The sequence below is a fragment of the Giraffa tippelskirchi genome, chromosome 3 (genome assembly GCF_054371585.1).
Source record: "Giraffa tippelskirchi isolate mGirTip1 chromosome 3, T2T-mGirTip1v1.2.pri, whole genome shotgun sequence".
Taxonomy (NCBI): domain Eukaryota; kingdom Metazoa; phylum Chordata; class Mammalia; order Artiodactyla; family Giraffidae; genus Giraffa; species Giraffa tippelskirchi.
This window is the reverse complement of record NC_137277.1, coordinates 182,042,262-182,056,510: the sequence shown is the minus strand read 5'-3', so window position 1 is coordinate 182,056,510 and position 14,249 is coordinate 182,042,262. Positions and strand designations below refer to the sequence as shown.

Sequence of the window (14,249 nt, the reverse complement as noted above, 5' to 3'; positions counted from 1 at the left end):
GTGTTAGAGAAGACCCTGGAGAGTCCCTTGGACTGCAAGGAGATGCAACCAGTCCATCCTAAGGCAAATCAGTCCTGAATATTCATTGGAAGGACTGATGCTGAAGCTGAAGCTCCAATACTTTGGCCGCCTGATGGGAAGAACCGACTCATTTGAAAAGACCCTATTGCTGGGAAAGATTGAAGGCGGGAGGAGAAGGGGACGACAGAAGATGAGATTGGTTGGATGGCATCACCGACGCGATGGACATGAGTTTGAGTAAGCTCCGGGGGTTGGTGATGGACAGGGAAGCCTGGCGTGCTGCAGTCCATGGGGTCGCCAAGAGACACGACTGAGTGAACTGAAACTGAACTCCCCGGTGTCAGGTCCTGATCTTGATCTTCTACAATAGCGCCGCGAGTATGAGAGGTGGGTACTGCAACTCCAGTGCAGAGACGCGGGAACTAGGGACTGCAGGGGAGGGTGGGCGTCCTGGAACGCGCCTGGGCGGGGCCTCAGGCCAACCCCGCCCCTCTGGGTCGGCCAGGGCTGGACCGCGCGCAGGCAGCTCAGTCCGCATCCAGTGAGCCGCGCGGGCCATGGAGCCGGTGTCGCTGCAGGACTTCGTGTGCGCCCTGGACCCCTCCTCCCTCCCGCGTGTGCTGCGGGTCTGCTCGGGGGTCTACTTCCAGGGTGAGTGAAGGGCCGAGACCTCCTCTGACCCCCCCGGACCCGTCGCGGACCGGCTGCTCCCGACCGGGACGTTGGAAACCTGGGACACTGGGCCCCGGGGTTCGAATCCGACGCTGCCGCTACCCAAGCTGTGTGATTGGGGCCACCTTCCAACTTCTCCGGGCCACGGCTTTTGCCTCCCTGGAATTTGGGGGTGGGGGGGTCGCTGATTGCCTCGCAGGGTGGCAATGAGAAGTCACTGAGCTCAGATACTCAGGTGGGTGGAACCGAGCCAAGCTGGGCTGGAACCGTCGGGCGCATTGCAGGAGGTCCGACCGTGCGGGGTCTCGGCGCTCAGACGCTCGCAACGCGGAGCTGTTGCTTGATGATTCTGAAGCGCCAGGTCAGCCCTCCCCTCCGTGTGCCCTCTGCTGCTCTACCTTGACACCTGTCTACGTGTCTTCGGTCCCTCCATCCCGCCTTTGCCCCTCTGCTCGGCCTCGGGCAGTACTTGATTCTACCAGCTCTTCCGTTCGCGGCTGAAATGACTCCTCCTTCGGGAAGCCCTCCTGGCATCTTGTACGCCCGCACATCAGCCCACCTGGTCGCAGCTCGCCTGGTTCACAGGGGTGGTGTACAGCTGGGGCTTTGTCAGTAGTCATTGCCTGAAAGATCTAGAGGGGAAGAATTGACAGGCCGTGAAGGTGAAGGGAGAGGCGGCAGCTCCGAGCGGGGGCGGGCGGGAGGAACTGTGGGCGGCTGAGTAGGGAAGGAGGAGGCGGCGGAGAGAGGGAAGCGAGAGTCTGGGTGGGGTGGGGAAGGCTTCTTCCTTCGAGAGCAAACTCCGCCTGAGTGCTCCTTCCACCTGCTCCCTTGCTCCGCACAGGAAAGCGTTCTGAGGCCCCAAGTGGTGTCACAGATCAAGGGTGTGACACCTGGAGGGCCACCAGGGGCAGGACCGGCCTCCAGGCCATGGGGCCCTGCCAGGCCCGCTTGGGAATCTGAGGGATCTGGGTTTAAATCTCACTCTCCCTGTCTCTGGCGGCTTCCTGCAGGCATCTGTGCTGTTTGCTCCCCTCCTGACTTCCCCTCTCCCCCACCGTGTCACAATATTTGTGTTTCCTCATTCTGCTCCCCACCCCCACCCCGGGAGGCGGAGGAAGTGGAGGAAGTAAGGAGAGGAGAACCTGCCAGGGTGACAGCATGGGGGTGGGGGTGAGTTGGAGAAGGGCCGATGGTGATCCTGGTGGGACAGGTGGCTCTGGTCGCTGCGTGGTTCGGAGCCCCAGGTTGGAGGCAGACATCTGGGGCTGAGTCCCGGTAATGCCTCTTATTACCTGATCATCTTGGGCTGCCCATTCATCCTTGCCAAGGCTTGGCAAGTCCTTATATAGGAACAAGAAAGTCCTTCCCTCCAAGGACAGTCATGGGTCTCAAGGGCAGTGACACCCCTGCAGTACTGGGGACAGCGGCGGGCATCGAGCACCAGGGCTGCTGTTCTTACCAGTCCCGAGGGTCTGGAGCCTGAACTGTGTGTTGGAGCCTGAGTGTATTTTCCTGGGGGTAAGGGATGGGGTTTTCATGGGTTTTTTGGGCCTTGCCGGGGCTGCCTTCAGTGTGAGGTAGAGTCAGGTGGCCTCGAGGCTTGCCCACCTGCACTGTCTGTCCTTCAGTCAGCAGGATGGCGAGGTGGGGGCCTATGCACTGCTCGAGTGGAGAGATCTTTATCAAGCACCTTCCATGTTCTGGATGCTGCTTTAAGCCCTTGAAGCCGGGAAACGTGGGGCCACTGTGCTTGAAAGTGGGGGCCCAGAACCCTGCCTACAAGGCCCACCCTCTCAGTGGCCTGCCATTCTCTCCTGTGCTTCCTTTAAAAACAAGTCATTTGAAGAAGAAAGTGCCAGTGTGGGTGTTTGGCTCTGTGTGATCTCAGAGCCTCTCTGGGCTTGACTTTGTAGCTGTCTAATAAGGGAATTGGGCTTCTCTAGTGGCTCAGACGTTAAAGAATCCACCCACAATGCAGGAGACCTGAGTTCAATCCCTAGGTGGGGAAGATCCCCTGGAGGAGGGCACGGCAACCCACTCCAGTTTTCTTGCCTGGAGAATCTCATGGACAGAGGAGCCCGGCAGGCTAACAGTCCATAGGGTCCCAACAAGTTGGATACGACTGAAGCGACTTAGAATGCAGTGGGGGAATTGGGATTTACTGGGTGGTTTATTCATTTGTGACTTAAAGACCCTCTTTGAGGCTGGGCTGGGCGAGCTGGATCAGTCCTGCTGTATAAGCTGATTTCTGGAGACAGGGGGCTGTGACTACAGAGGGGTACAGTCAGTGCTAAACGGAGGCAAAGAGGCATCATTGCTGCCTGAGAACAGTTGAGCTGGTGGGTGCTGGGCAGGGAAGACAGGGAAGGGCATTCCAGGTGGCAGGAACAGTGTGGGCAAAGGTGTGGTGAGCGGCGCCTTGGGAGAACAGAGCCCCGACCCCCAGTGACTGGCACTGCTGAATGGGCGAAACCGAGTCTGTGTCTCCACAGGCTCCATCTACGAGATCTCTGGGAACGAGTGCTGCCTCTCCACAGGAGACTTGATCAAGGTCACCCGCGTTCGCCTCCAAAAGGTGGTCTGCGAGAACCCAGTGACAGGCCAGACCACCGAGCTTACTCCCAACTTCCAGGGTAAGGTGGGCACTTCTGCCTCCCTGAGTGCCCCGGAACCCTCCAGGCACACTCTCGGACCCACTGGACCCCCTGCACAAACCCCCAGCCCTCTGGGTTGGCCCCCATGGCCCTCACATCCACTGCAACCCAGCCCCGAGGCACAGATGACCCTTGAGCGCTCTGACGGTGCCCCGAGCTGGCGTGGCTGTGTGCTCTCCTTGTCCATCTCTGATGACGTCTGCCTCTTGGCGGGGACTTTTCCTGTTTCATGTCTTTGTCCACGTGCCTGTTTTCATCTTTGTTTCCACATTCACTCACCAAATATTTATTGACCCTTGCTGTGCACCAGGCCTTGTGCTAGGGGCTGGGGGGTATGCGCTCAGGATGAATCAGATATAGCCTCCTCCGGTGGGGCGCTTCCAGGATGGCAGGGAGGAGGACAGCAGAGGTAGGCACACGTTTAGAGAGGGCTCTGGGCGCGAGGGGCCTGCCTCAGAGGCTGTGCGGGCTTCCTGGGGGAGGTGGCACCTGAGCTGGACCAAGGATCCCAGCTAGAGGGAGTGGCATGTGCACAGAACATAGTCACTGCAGGAGGCGTGCGGCGTGGTGGACCACAGGCCCAGACGCTAAAACCAGCAGCCTGGATGGGAATTCCCAGGTCTGCCGGCTCCTAGCTATGGCCGTGGTGAGTTCCCATGGTCTCTCTGCCTCAGCTTCATCCTCTGTAATGAGGCAGTCAGGCTTGATGGCATCACCTACTCAGTGGACATGAGTTTGAGCAAACTCCGGGAGATGGTGAAGGACAGGGAAGCCTGGTGTGCTGCCGTCCACAGGGTCGCAAAGAGTCAGACACGACTGAGCGACTAAACAGCAACAAGTTTTGATGGGGGCATTAAATGAGTTGCCACGTATGATACACTTAGAACAGGGCTGGGCTGAGAGCAGGTGCCCTCTGAGGGCTTGTTCTCAGTATGGTTTCCTGATTTTAATCCCTGAAGTACAGTTTTGTGAGTGAATGTTTTTGTTTTTTAGGAGATGCACCAAATATTAGGAGTAATATTTAGATATAATAGGGCATTAGGTCTGTAAGGGGCCTGGTTGAGGGCATGGGTTCCGGGTGAGGGGCAAGAGGTGGGGAGGTGAGTGGAAGCCAGACCACTGGGGCGGGGAGGGTCTTGTGTGGGGCACCGATCCATTTCAGTCTTTATTTTGAAGGCATGAAGTAGCCAAAGAGGGTTTTAAAAAGGGAAGTGATGTGTTTTGTTTTCTATTTTGAGGATTTTTAAAAAACCTGAAATAATTTCAGACTTACAGAAGACTTTCTAGAATTCCTGTGTACTGTTTATCCAGATTCGCCAATTATTAAGCATTTTGTTACATTTGTTTTCTCTCTCTGTATATTACATATACATATACATACATATAAACATATATTACTATTATATGTGTGTATATATATCTTTTTATATATCTATCTGTATATATATATCCTTTTGCAAACCACTTGAGAGTGTTACAGATATGATGCCCCATTACATCTAAATATTACTCCTAATATTCAGTGTATCTCCTAGAAAAAAAAGGCATTCACTCACGAAACTGTAGTTCAGTGATTAAATTAAGAAAATCTAGTATTGATACAAGACTACTATTTAGCCCACAGTCTGTATTCAGATTTCACCAGCTGCCCTATAATATCCTTGATAGCCTGGTGTTTGCCTTGATTCAGAATCCAGCCCCAGATCACACATGAGATTCAGTTTGGCCTCCTTTGGTCTCCTTCAGGGTGAAATAGTTCCTCCCCCTGCCTTTGCCTTGATACCTGTGTTTTTTGAAGAGTCCGGATCAGTACTTTTGCAGAATGTCCTTCAGACCGAGCTTGTATGGTGTTTTCCTTGAATAGATTTGTGTGGAGGGTTTTGGGCAGAAAAACGCTAGAAGTGATATTACCTCCGGACATGGGATATCTTAGGCCAGTCTGGTAGCAGAAGAATAGACAGGGCAGCGGGAGGAAGGGGAAAGGGATAGTCAGAGGTCATTTGGCCAGTAGCTCTTGGGTTTCTAGTTTGGGTGGGACAATGGCGCTCACCCACTCAGGATCGGGTGATGGGAGCTGGTGTGTGGAAACAGCAGTGCTGAGGTATCTGGGGGCAAAGATGGAAAACTTTAGAATCAGGAGGGTCTGGGAGGCAGGAGAATGTGGCAGTCAGTGTGTCTGTCCTGTTCTGTCTCTGGTGACAATCCCTCTGTGTCTGTGTCAGAAGGAACCGTCCCCAGCCCTGCCCCTCGCTGTCCATTCGCATACAGTCACTTGCTGCCTCTAGTCCCTCAGCCCTGCAGCCCGGATATGCCAACACTAGCTCACCTTTGACCCCTGTCCTCGGATTCTGCCTGGTTCTCTGCAGCCAGACCTGGGTGTGGGGTTCACGGGCCTAGGCTGAGCAAAAGCCTGCCCCACCCTGACACCCCCTGCTGTGCCCCCACAGGCCACTTCAGCCCCCTCACCGGCCCCCAGAGATATGGAACCCTGGAGGAGCTGGTCTGTGCTGCAACCCAGAGCTCCAAGCCACTGCCCATCTGCTTCATGTCAAGCCACAGAATCACCACCAAGGCCAGGGTGGTGCCTGAAGAGCAGCCCCTCAAGCTGGAGGCTGTGGAGATGCACCAGGGGACCCGCTGTGCCCGCTGCGTGTTGGACTCCGGGGCCCAGCAGGTCCTTCTGCACCTGCCCTTGTCCCAGCGGGGGCCCTTCTGGAAACTGGAGTCTGGGCCCCCTCAGACCCTGCTGCAGGTGCTGCAGGACCCTGCCCTGAAGGACACCCGCCTCACCTGCTCCGCCTTCCCCTGGCGCTCCCTGACCTTGATGCCCCAGTATGAGCTCGAAGCCATCATGCACTGTGAGTTCCCCGGGCAGGAGGATGGGAGTGGGAGGCAGGAGGGACAGAGGGGCCCCAGGGGAGCTGCTTTGATGGATGATGCCCCCCTCCCTGTGGATAGACCAGGGATTCTGGGTGGTTTACCTGGTATATACAATGTAACAGAGTAAAGATTCCCCAGCAGTGGAAGTTGGGTGCAAAAGGAGATAGGAAAACAGGGTAACTTGAGTGAGATCCCATATAGTTTATAAAATTGGGCAAAAGTTGGGTTGTGAGCTTGTCCACCGCTAGGATAAAGAAACAGTGTTACAAAGTGAAACCTTGAGCGTTTGCTCTGGAGAAATGTCTTTTCCTGTTTCTGGGGAGGGAAGGATTGTTGGTGAAGGGCCTCCTGTCTGGGAAGGCACTGTCTGGCTGAGTCCCCTGGCTGTTTCATACATTACTTCTTAGGCAGGCTGCTGGCTACACAGAGAGGGCTGGTGAAACAGAGGCAGAACCTGCCAGGTCTGGCTGATCGGAGGCCACGCTGGAGCAAAGGTAGAAGAATGGGTGTGTATGTCTAGGTTCCCAGGGCACCCCCACCCCATTCTATCTCCACTCAAGCTTGGCCTCCGACCGGGCAGACCTCTGCCTCATCAGCCCTGCTTTTGATGCTACCAGAAGCCTCACTGAGGACTGTCTTAAGAAACAACCTAGGCTTTGTTTACTAGTTTTTTTTTTTTTCTAATAACGAGTTGGCTGCCCTGGAGAATGAGGCAGCTCAGGTAATCTAGAAAACATTCTAAAGGTAAAAAAAAAAACAACAATACAATGAGCCTGCATGTGCCCATCTCCCAGCTTCAACCAATTATCAGCTTGTCTGGCACAGAGCAAAAATCCCAACCATGTGACCTGAGGGAAGTCACCACCACTCCTCGGACTCTCAGTGTTCTCATCTGCAAAATGGGAACACTCCTGTTCCAACTTCCATGTGGTGCGACTCACACAGCACAGTGGGTAGGCCAGTTTTGCTCATTCTCTTCGAGTTTATGTACTTGGCACTTTCAACACCAGGACAGGACGTGGTCCAAAATCATGTAGTCAGTGTTCTTCTTGATTTGATTTTATCTGTTCAAATCCAGAAAGGATTTGGGAAGACAGTTTATACAATTATATTCAAAATTCAATTAAAATTTTAAAAGTAAACTGACTGGATATTCAGTGATATTAAGGAATTACCAGATTATTATTATTTCAATGTGATCATCGCCTAGTTGTTATTAAAATTTTAATTATCTCTTCTTTTAGCAATACACACTGAAATGGTCACAGATGGCAAGATATGATTATTCTGATTCAAAGTAACCCAGTGGAGAGGGAAGGGATAGATGGGGGTATAAATGAAAGAAGATGGTTTAAATGTTGAAGCTGGGTGACAGGTGTATAAGTGTTCACAATACTGTTCTACTTTTGTAAACATTTAAAACTTTCTATAATAACTTTTTATTAAATGATTCATTTGAAAAGACCCTGATGCTGGGAAAGATTAAGAGCAGCAGGAGAAGGGGATGACAGAGGATGAGATGGTTGGATGGCATCACCGACTCAATGGACATGGGTTTGGGTGGACTCCGGGCGTTGGTGATGGACAGGGAGGCCTGGCGTGCTGTGGTTGGTTCATGGGGTCGCAAAGAGTCGGACCCGACTGAGCGACTGAACTGAACTGAATTTTTTAAAGAGTTTTTTTTTTAAATGTAGACCATTTTTAAAGTCTTTATTGAATTGGTTACAATATTGCTTTTGTTTTATGTTTTGGTTTTTTTGGCCAGGAGGCATGCATGTGGGGGTCTTAGTTCCCCGACCAGGGGTCAAACACACACACCCCTGTATTGGAAGACAAAGTCTTAACCACTGGGCCACCAGGGAAGTCCCTATAATAACTTTTTAAAAAGAGGTAGAAGGAAAGGAGTGGGTGAGGAAGCTGGCACAATACGAAAATGCTGGTAGGAAAGAAAAGACGGAGACAGGCAAGAGGTCACCAGGCCCAGACCTCTGAGGGGAGGAGGGCCTGGGCCCGGGCTGACCTCTCCCCTCCACAGTGCGCAGGACCATCGTCAAGATCCCCTCTACCCTGGAGGTCGACGTGGAGGACGTCACCGCCTCCTCGCAGCACATTCACTTCATACAACCGCTGCTGCTGAGCGAGGCCCTGGCCCGGGGAGGCCCCTTCCCCCTGGCCACAGAGATCCTGGAAGTTCCAGAGGGGTCCCCCAACTTCCTCAGCCCGTGGCTGAGCTCCTTACAGAAAGGCCAGAAGCTTTGCCTCCATGGCGTGGCCTCACCGCCCTGGCGGTTCCTGGCCTCGACCAGGGGCCGGAAGGTGCCCAGACACTTCATGATCTCCGGCGCCTACCGGGGCAAGCTGCGGCGGCGGCCAAGAGAGTTCCCCACGGCCTACGACCTTCTGGGTGCTCTCCAGCCGGGCCAGCCACTCCGGGTCGTGACCACAAAGGACTGTGAGGGAGATGAGCTGGAGAACCTGGGGTTTGCATCCCTGGCTGTGGGTGACAGGCTGGAGGTACTGGGGTCTGGCCAGGCCCTTGGGCAACATGAGAGGGACATAGATGTCTTGGTGTGTCAGCGGCTAGGTGAGCAGACTGGGGAGGAAGAGCCTGGGGAGGATGAAGAGGTGGAGGACCAAGAACAGATTCTGCTGCCCCTCTACTTCTCTGGCGGCTTTGTGGAGGAGCTGAATGATGCCCGGCGCTACAGCCTGCAGGACCTGACTGCCCAGTTCTCAGTGCCCTGTGAGGTCAAGGTGGTGGCCAAGGACCCCAGGCACCCCGCCGACCCTCTGCCCTCCTTCCCGGGCCTGCAGCTGGAAGAGAAGATCCTGGAACCCTTCTTGGTGGTCAGCCTGGACTCTGACCCCGAGATGTGCTTCGAGATCCCTCCCCGGTGGCTGGACCTGACTGTCGTGGAGGTCAAGCAGCTGCCGGGCCAGCCGTCTGGGGCCCTCCCCACGGCCACAGTGGAGGAGCTGACGGAGGCCTTCTACTATCGCCTTCGGAAGCTACCGGCCTTCGAAAGTCAAGCTCCCCCACCCAGGCCTCCGAAGAGTAAGGGTCTCAGTGAGCAGAAGAAGCAGATGAGCAAGGAGAAAGGCCTCAAGGTACCAAGAGAACCCCAACGGGCAGGGAGGGGCCCACTGTTGGGATCATTTGAGCCCTGCTGTTCCTTCTTTGTCTGGCATCACACGTCTCTTACAGTCACAGGGAACCTGCGGTTTATAAACGTGCACACCTGGCATCCTGACCATCTTGACATCAGTGTGATTATCCGTATTTTATGGTTGAGAAAACGAGGTCTCAGAGACTCTGAGATGCGCTCCAAGTTACACAGTTCAGGGGCCCTGAACTGGAGCATAGCATTGCGACTCCAAGTTCATGGGGCTCTTCCTGTCTCTGCTAACCTTGCTGTCACTCCCCAGCTCACGCTGCAGCATTTTTCACCCAAACTTATAGCAGCCTCTTCAGCCCCTTCCCACCGATATCGGAATGCCTCCCACATCTCCCCTGGCCACTGAGGGACCTCAGCCCCATCTTCTGAACCCTTCAGGGGCTCCCGGTTGCTGGGGGTGATGCGAACCCCTTAACATGGTGTCCAGGGTCCTTTAGAGCTGACTTCAGCCTCGCCTTCCCAGGCCTGTCTTCTGTGTCAGCAGCCCACGCTCCCAACTCCTGACGCTCCCTCAACATGCCAAGATTCCCGCCTCCGCACTTCACGCAAGCCAGTCTTTTTGCCAGGAATATTCTTCCTCCTTTCAGACTCCTGGGCAAGGCTCAGCTTAGATTTCTCCCAAGGCAGTGACAGTCCTTTGTCGTCTGTATTCACACTGCATGCTGTATGTAGCCTGGAGGTGGGGGGCTGTGTCGATTTTTCTTTTTTCGGCTGCGCTGGGTCTTCACTGCTGTGTGCACGCGCTCTAGTTGCAGCGAGCGGGGGCTACTCTAGTTGTGGTGTGTGGGTTTCTCTTGTTGCCAAGCATGGGCTCCAGGCATGTAGGCTTAGCCGTCTCGCAGTTTGTGGAATCTTCCCAGACCAGGGATTGAACCCACGTCCCATGTGTTGGAGGCTGATTCTTAACCATTGGACCACCAGGGTGTCCAGTCATGAAGTTTTAATCAGTTGTATTTGGTCTCTCGGGCTAGAACAAGAGTTCTTTGGGCAGGCTCCACCAACTCCAAGGCAGGCGGAGAAAGTGAGAAAAACTTTCTCCAGAGAAAAACTCACTGCCAGTGAGTCTGAACGGAACCAGACTGAATCACAACAAGGGGTAAAGAACCTCAGAGTCAGAAATACTAAGTTCACACCCCAGCTTCCTCACTCTGTGGCCTGTACCCCTTCTCTGGGCACGTTTCCTCACCAGTGAGCCTGAGATAACGCTGCTAATTCTCAGTGCAGTTTTGTTGGCCTCAGTTGGTAAAGAATCTACCTGCAATGCAGAAGACCCCGGTTCGATTCCTGGGTTGGGAAGATCTGCTGGAGAAGGGATAGGCTACTCACCCTGGTATTCTGGCCTGGAGAATTCCATGGACTGTATAGTCCATGGGGTCACAAAGAGTCAGATACCATTGAGCAACTTTCACTTTCACTTGTTGGGCGCTTACTCTGGGGCAGGCACCCTATATGCAGCCCCACCCAGCCCTCACAACCTCCCTCTGAGGTGGGCACTGGCAGTTCTTTTTACGGTTGAGAAAACAAGGGGCACAGAGTTTACCTGAGATCACACAGTCAGAGCTTCTCCAATGACTCAGCAGGTAAGGAACCCACCTGCAATGCAGGAGACAGGAGACTCCGGTTTGATCCCTGGGTTGGGGAGATCCCCTGGAGGAGGGCATGGCAACTCACTTCAGTATTCTTGCCTGAAAAATCCCATGGACAGAGGAGCCTGGAGGGCTACAGCCCAAAGGGTCACAAAGAGTCAGACATGACTGAGCCACTAAGCGCGTGTGCGCGTGCACACACACACACAGCTAGCAAGTGGCAGGCTGGGGGTTAAAATTGGGTCTGACCACATGGCCTGAGCACCTACTCCCATGCTTTGCTGAGCAGGGGTGTTGGGGTGTTGGAGCGTAGGGGAGAATGAGCTATATAAAAAGCACTTTGTAAACTGTTAACAATTCTCTAGTTGCGGTGTGCTTGCTTCTCATTGTGGTTGCAGTGGCATCTTTTGTTGCGGTGCGTGGGCTCTAGAGCAGTCTCGGTAGTTGTGGCGCACAAGCATAGTTGCCCCGTGGCATGTGGGATCCTCCCAGGCCAGGGATCTTTCGGCAACAGATCTGAAGTACAATGACCAAATCCCCGTGGAAAAATGCAGGGACATTTTCCTGTGTGGCCCCCAATCCCATCATCCCTCACCCTGACCCCCTTTTCCCCTGCCAAAAAACATTTCAAATGCTTGTAGCAAAAACCCCTGGTGTTCTGAGATGTGCTACTCTGAAAGGGAAGTTCAGAGGGGAGCAGAGGAAGTGACATTTGGAGGAAATTGCATTTTGTGGACTCTGCCACCCTGTTTCTTGAGACCCTGCTGACTTCTGCTTTTTCTCCCATGTAGTCCTCTCAAGTCTCGGAATTGCAGGAACCACCTCTGCTGCCTAAACTCAAGACGAAGTCCTTGCCAAAGGTCACCCGGGACAGCTCCAATTTATACAGTAAGGTTCCTGGCCGCAAGAAGGGCCGCAGGCCCACTATGCCCATTACTGAAGATTCAGGTGAGTTCCCTCAGTCCCTGTTCCTCCAATCCTTGCTTCTCCCCTCCCCCACACCATTCTGCTGCTGCTTTGCCTCTGATGGCATCAGCCATACCCTCAGCAGGGCCCTGCCCATGGGCAGACCCTTCTGCAGTCCTACTTGGATGCATAGGCCTATATGGGGTGAGTTTAGGCTGAAGGATCCTTACTGTCCTTCTCCTAGGGGCTCCAGGGCCCTGGCAAACATCCCCCAATACCCTCCCCGAGGCACACGGGAATGTTGGCAAAGTGTGCAGACACAACCAATTGTGGCTTCTAGGCTACCTTATAGCGTCCAGACCAAACCCTCCCCTGTCCAGGTGGAGGAAGTGCCCTAAAGAGGGGAAGCAACCTAAGGCCGAAGATCCTTACTGATTGGGATTCTTTTGCAGATGATGAACATGATTACGAAGAAATACTTGAGCAGTTTTCAAAAACCCTCTAGGCGCTGGAGGAACCTTATGTCCTAACTGCTGCTTCTCAGGCAGTCTGAGATACCAGCTGACAGTTACAGGCTTTTACAGGACCTTGGACAAGACCTCTCAGAAATCAGACTGTGGATCAGAAACGTCCATCTGGGGACTGACTGGAAACCCGCACCAGCTCCCCTCAGTTCCGGGTTCCTGCCACCCAGAGCTGGCTCCTCTGGGCCCAGCATCTTGCATTCAGCTCTCTCAGCCTCAGAGCTTTGGTATCAAGTAGCCGACTGGGTTCTATTCAATCCTGCGTCTGCATTACCAGCTGTCCCACTAGTTAGTGCAGAAAGGAATCCAAGAGACTGCACACCTTGATGCTGGCAGCACAGTGCCTCCTGCATCTTGGTGAAGGGGACTCAATCCCGATCACATGCTACAGTGGGAGTTTTTTAAAACCCTGGTTCACTCTCGTCTCCCCCTCCCCATCCCCAGTTCTGAGCCCCTGAGGGACCGGGACTGTCTTCCTCATCTCTGCAGCACCCAGCACATGAACAGCTAGAGGTGACTATCCAATATTATTTTATAAAACCAGAGAATAAAAATTACATCTGAGCTTCTGGAAAAATGATAATTATGATCACTTAGTAAGTTGCATCTGTGTGCCAGACTCTTTACAAACCCTATCTAAATTCTCAACTCTCTGAGGTAGACAATGGCAGGACTGTCAGCAGAGAACAGGATAGACAAATAGATGGCAGGAGTCTCCAGCTGAGGTGGGAGCTGAGAAGAGGGCCCAGTTTCCACTCCTGGATTCTAGGCATTACACCTGAGTGTCCTTCCCTTGCCTACTACCATCCCTCCGGCTCTCTGGACCCATGCCACACCCCAACACGGAGCTCTCCAGGTGACTGCTGAGTGGTGACTACTGCTGCTGGGCCTGTCTCCAGTACCTAGCACTTACCCTTGTCTTCACGCCAGCTCCCATACCCTCCTCCGCAGACACAGTCTCTACTACATAGCGGACCCTGAGGAAGAGAGCACTCTGGGAAAAGCAGTAAGCAAAAAAAGTTCCTCCTGGGCACAGAACCCCTAGGGGTCAGGACCACATGCAAAATGGCAACAGTTTTCACTTTCATGTCTGCACTGGATTTTGGCACCAAACTGAGTAAGGTCACAAAAGGGAAGCAGAGGGGAGGACCACCAGTTTCCACAAAAGGGGATTTCTGAGTGGCCAGACGCTACCACGAGGAGAAAGGCAGCGATTTCCAGCAGGGAAAGCTGGGCTTAAAAGGAAAACAAGTTTGAAAACCACATTGTGAATGTCTTACCAGAGCAAGGGGAGCCGGCAGGGCAGGAGCCGGCAGGGCATGGCCCAAAGGCAGACAGCACCCTCAGGGTACTTGTGTCTTTTCCCTCCACGATAAACCACTGGGCAGGGGCAGGGGCTTATAATGAGGTTAGAGTTCCCCCACCCCCAGCAGTGATCTCCAAAGTGAGCACACATCATGACCGACTGGGAAACAGAAGAATTACAGCTGATCCTGGAACCACAAGGGGGTTAGCGCGCTGACCCCCACACAGTCAAAAAATCCACATATAACTTTACAGTTGGCCCTCTGCATATGCAGATTCAGCCAACTGCGGATTGTGTAGTATGTACTTATTAAAAAAAATCTGAGTATAAGTGGACCTGCACAGTTCAAACTGTGATGTTCAAGGGTCAACTGTATTAGTATCCTTTCATATTTATTTTTAATATCCTTTCTCATTTCTAACTTTTGAATGTTTTGTAATATACATAACAAACTAACATAGTAACAGATGTAAATAACTGTTAAATAAAGGAATGTAACTTGGGGGTGCATGCTCAAAAAT

At 53.4% G+C, this 14,249-nt stretch overlaps 1 protein-coding gene across 5 annotated transcripts; it reads left to right on the top strand.

Moving 5' to 3' along the window:
- The first annotated feature begins 550 nt into the window (after nucleotides 1-550).
- On the top strand, nucleotides 551-14,248 carry THEMIS2 (thymocyte selection associated family member 2). 5 transcript variants are annotated; one of them, XM_081586274.1, is made up of 7 exons: nucleotides 551-672; nucleotides 3,189-3,329; nucleotides 5,798-6,208; nucleotides 8,266-8,420; nucleotides 8,808-9,338; nucleotides 11,784-11,940; nucleotides 12,351-14,248. In XM_081586274.1, the coding sequence occupies exons 1-7, from the start codon at nucleotides 579-581 to the stop codon at nucleotides 12,401-12,403; spliced, it is 1,542 nt and encodes a 513-aa protein (XP_081442400.1). In that variant the 5' UTR covers nucleotides 551-578; the 3' UTR covers nucleotides 12,404-14,248. The 5 variants fall into 5 exon arrangements, 4 of the variants coding, with proteins under 4 accessions (XP_081442400.1, XP_081442401.1, XP_081442398.1 ...); XM_081586275.1 differs by lacking the exon at nucleotides 8,266-8,420 and having other exon boundaries at nucleotides 5,798-6,117; nucleotides 8,763-9,338; XM_081586272.1 differs by having other exon boundaries at nucleotides 8,266-9,338.
- Nucleotide 14,249: the final 1 nt, after the last annotated feature.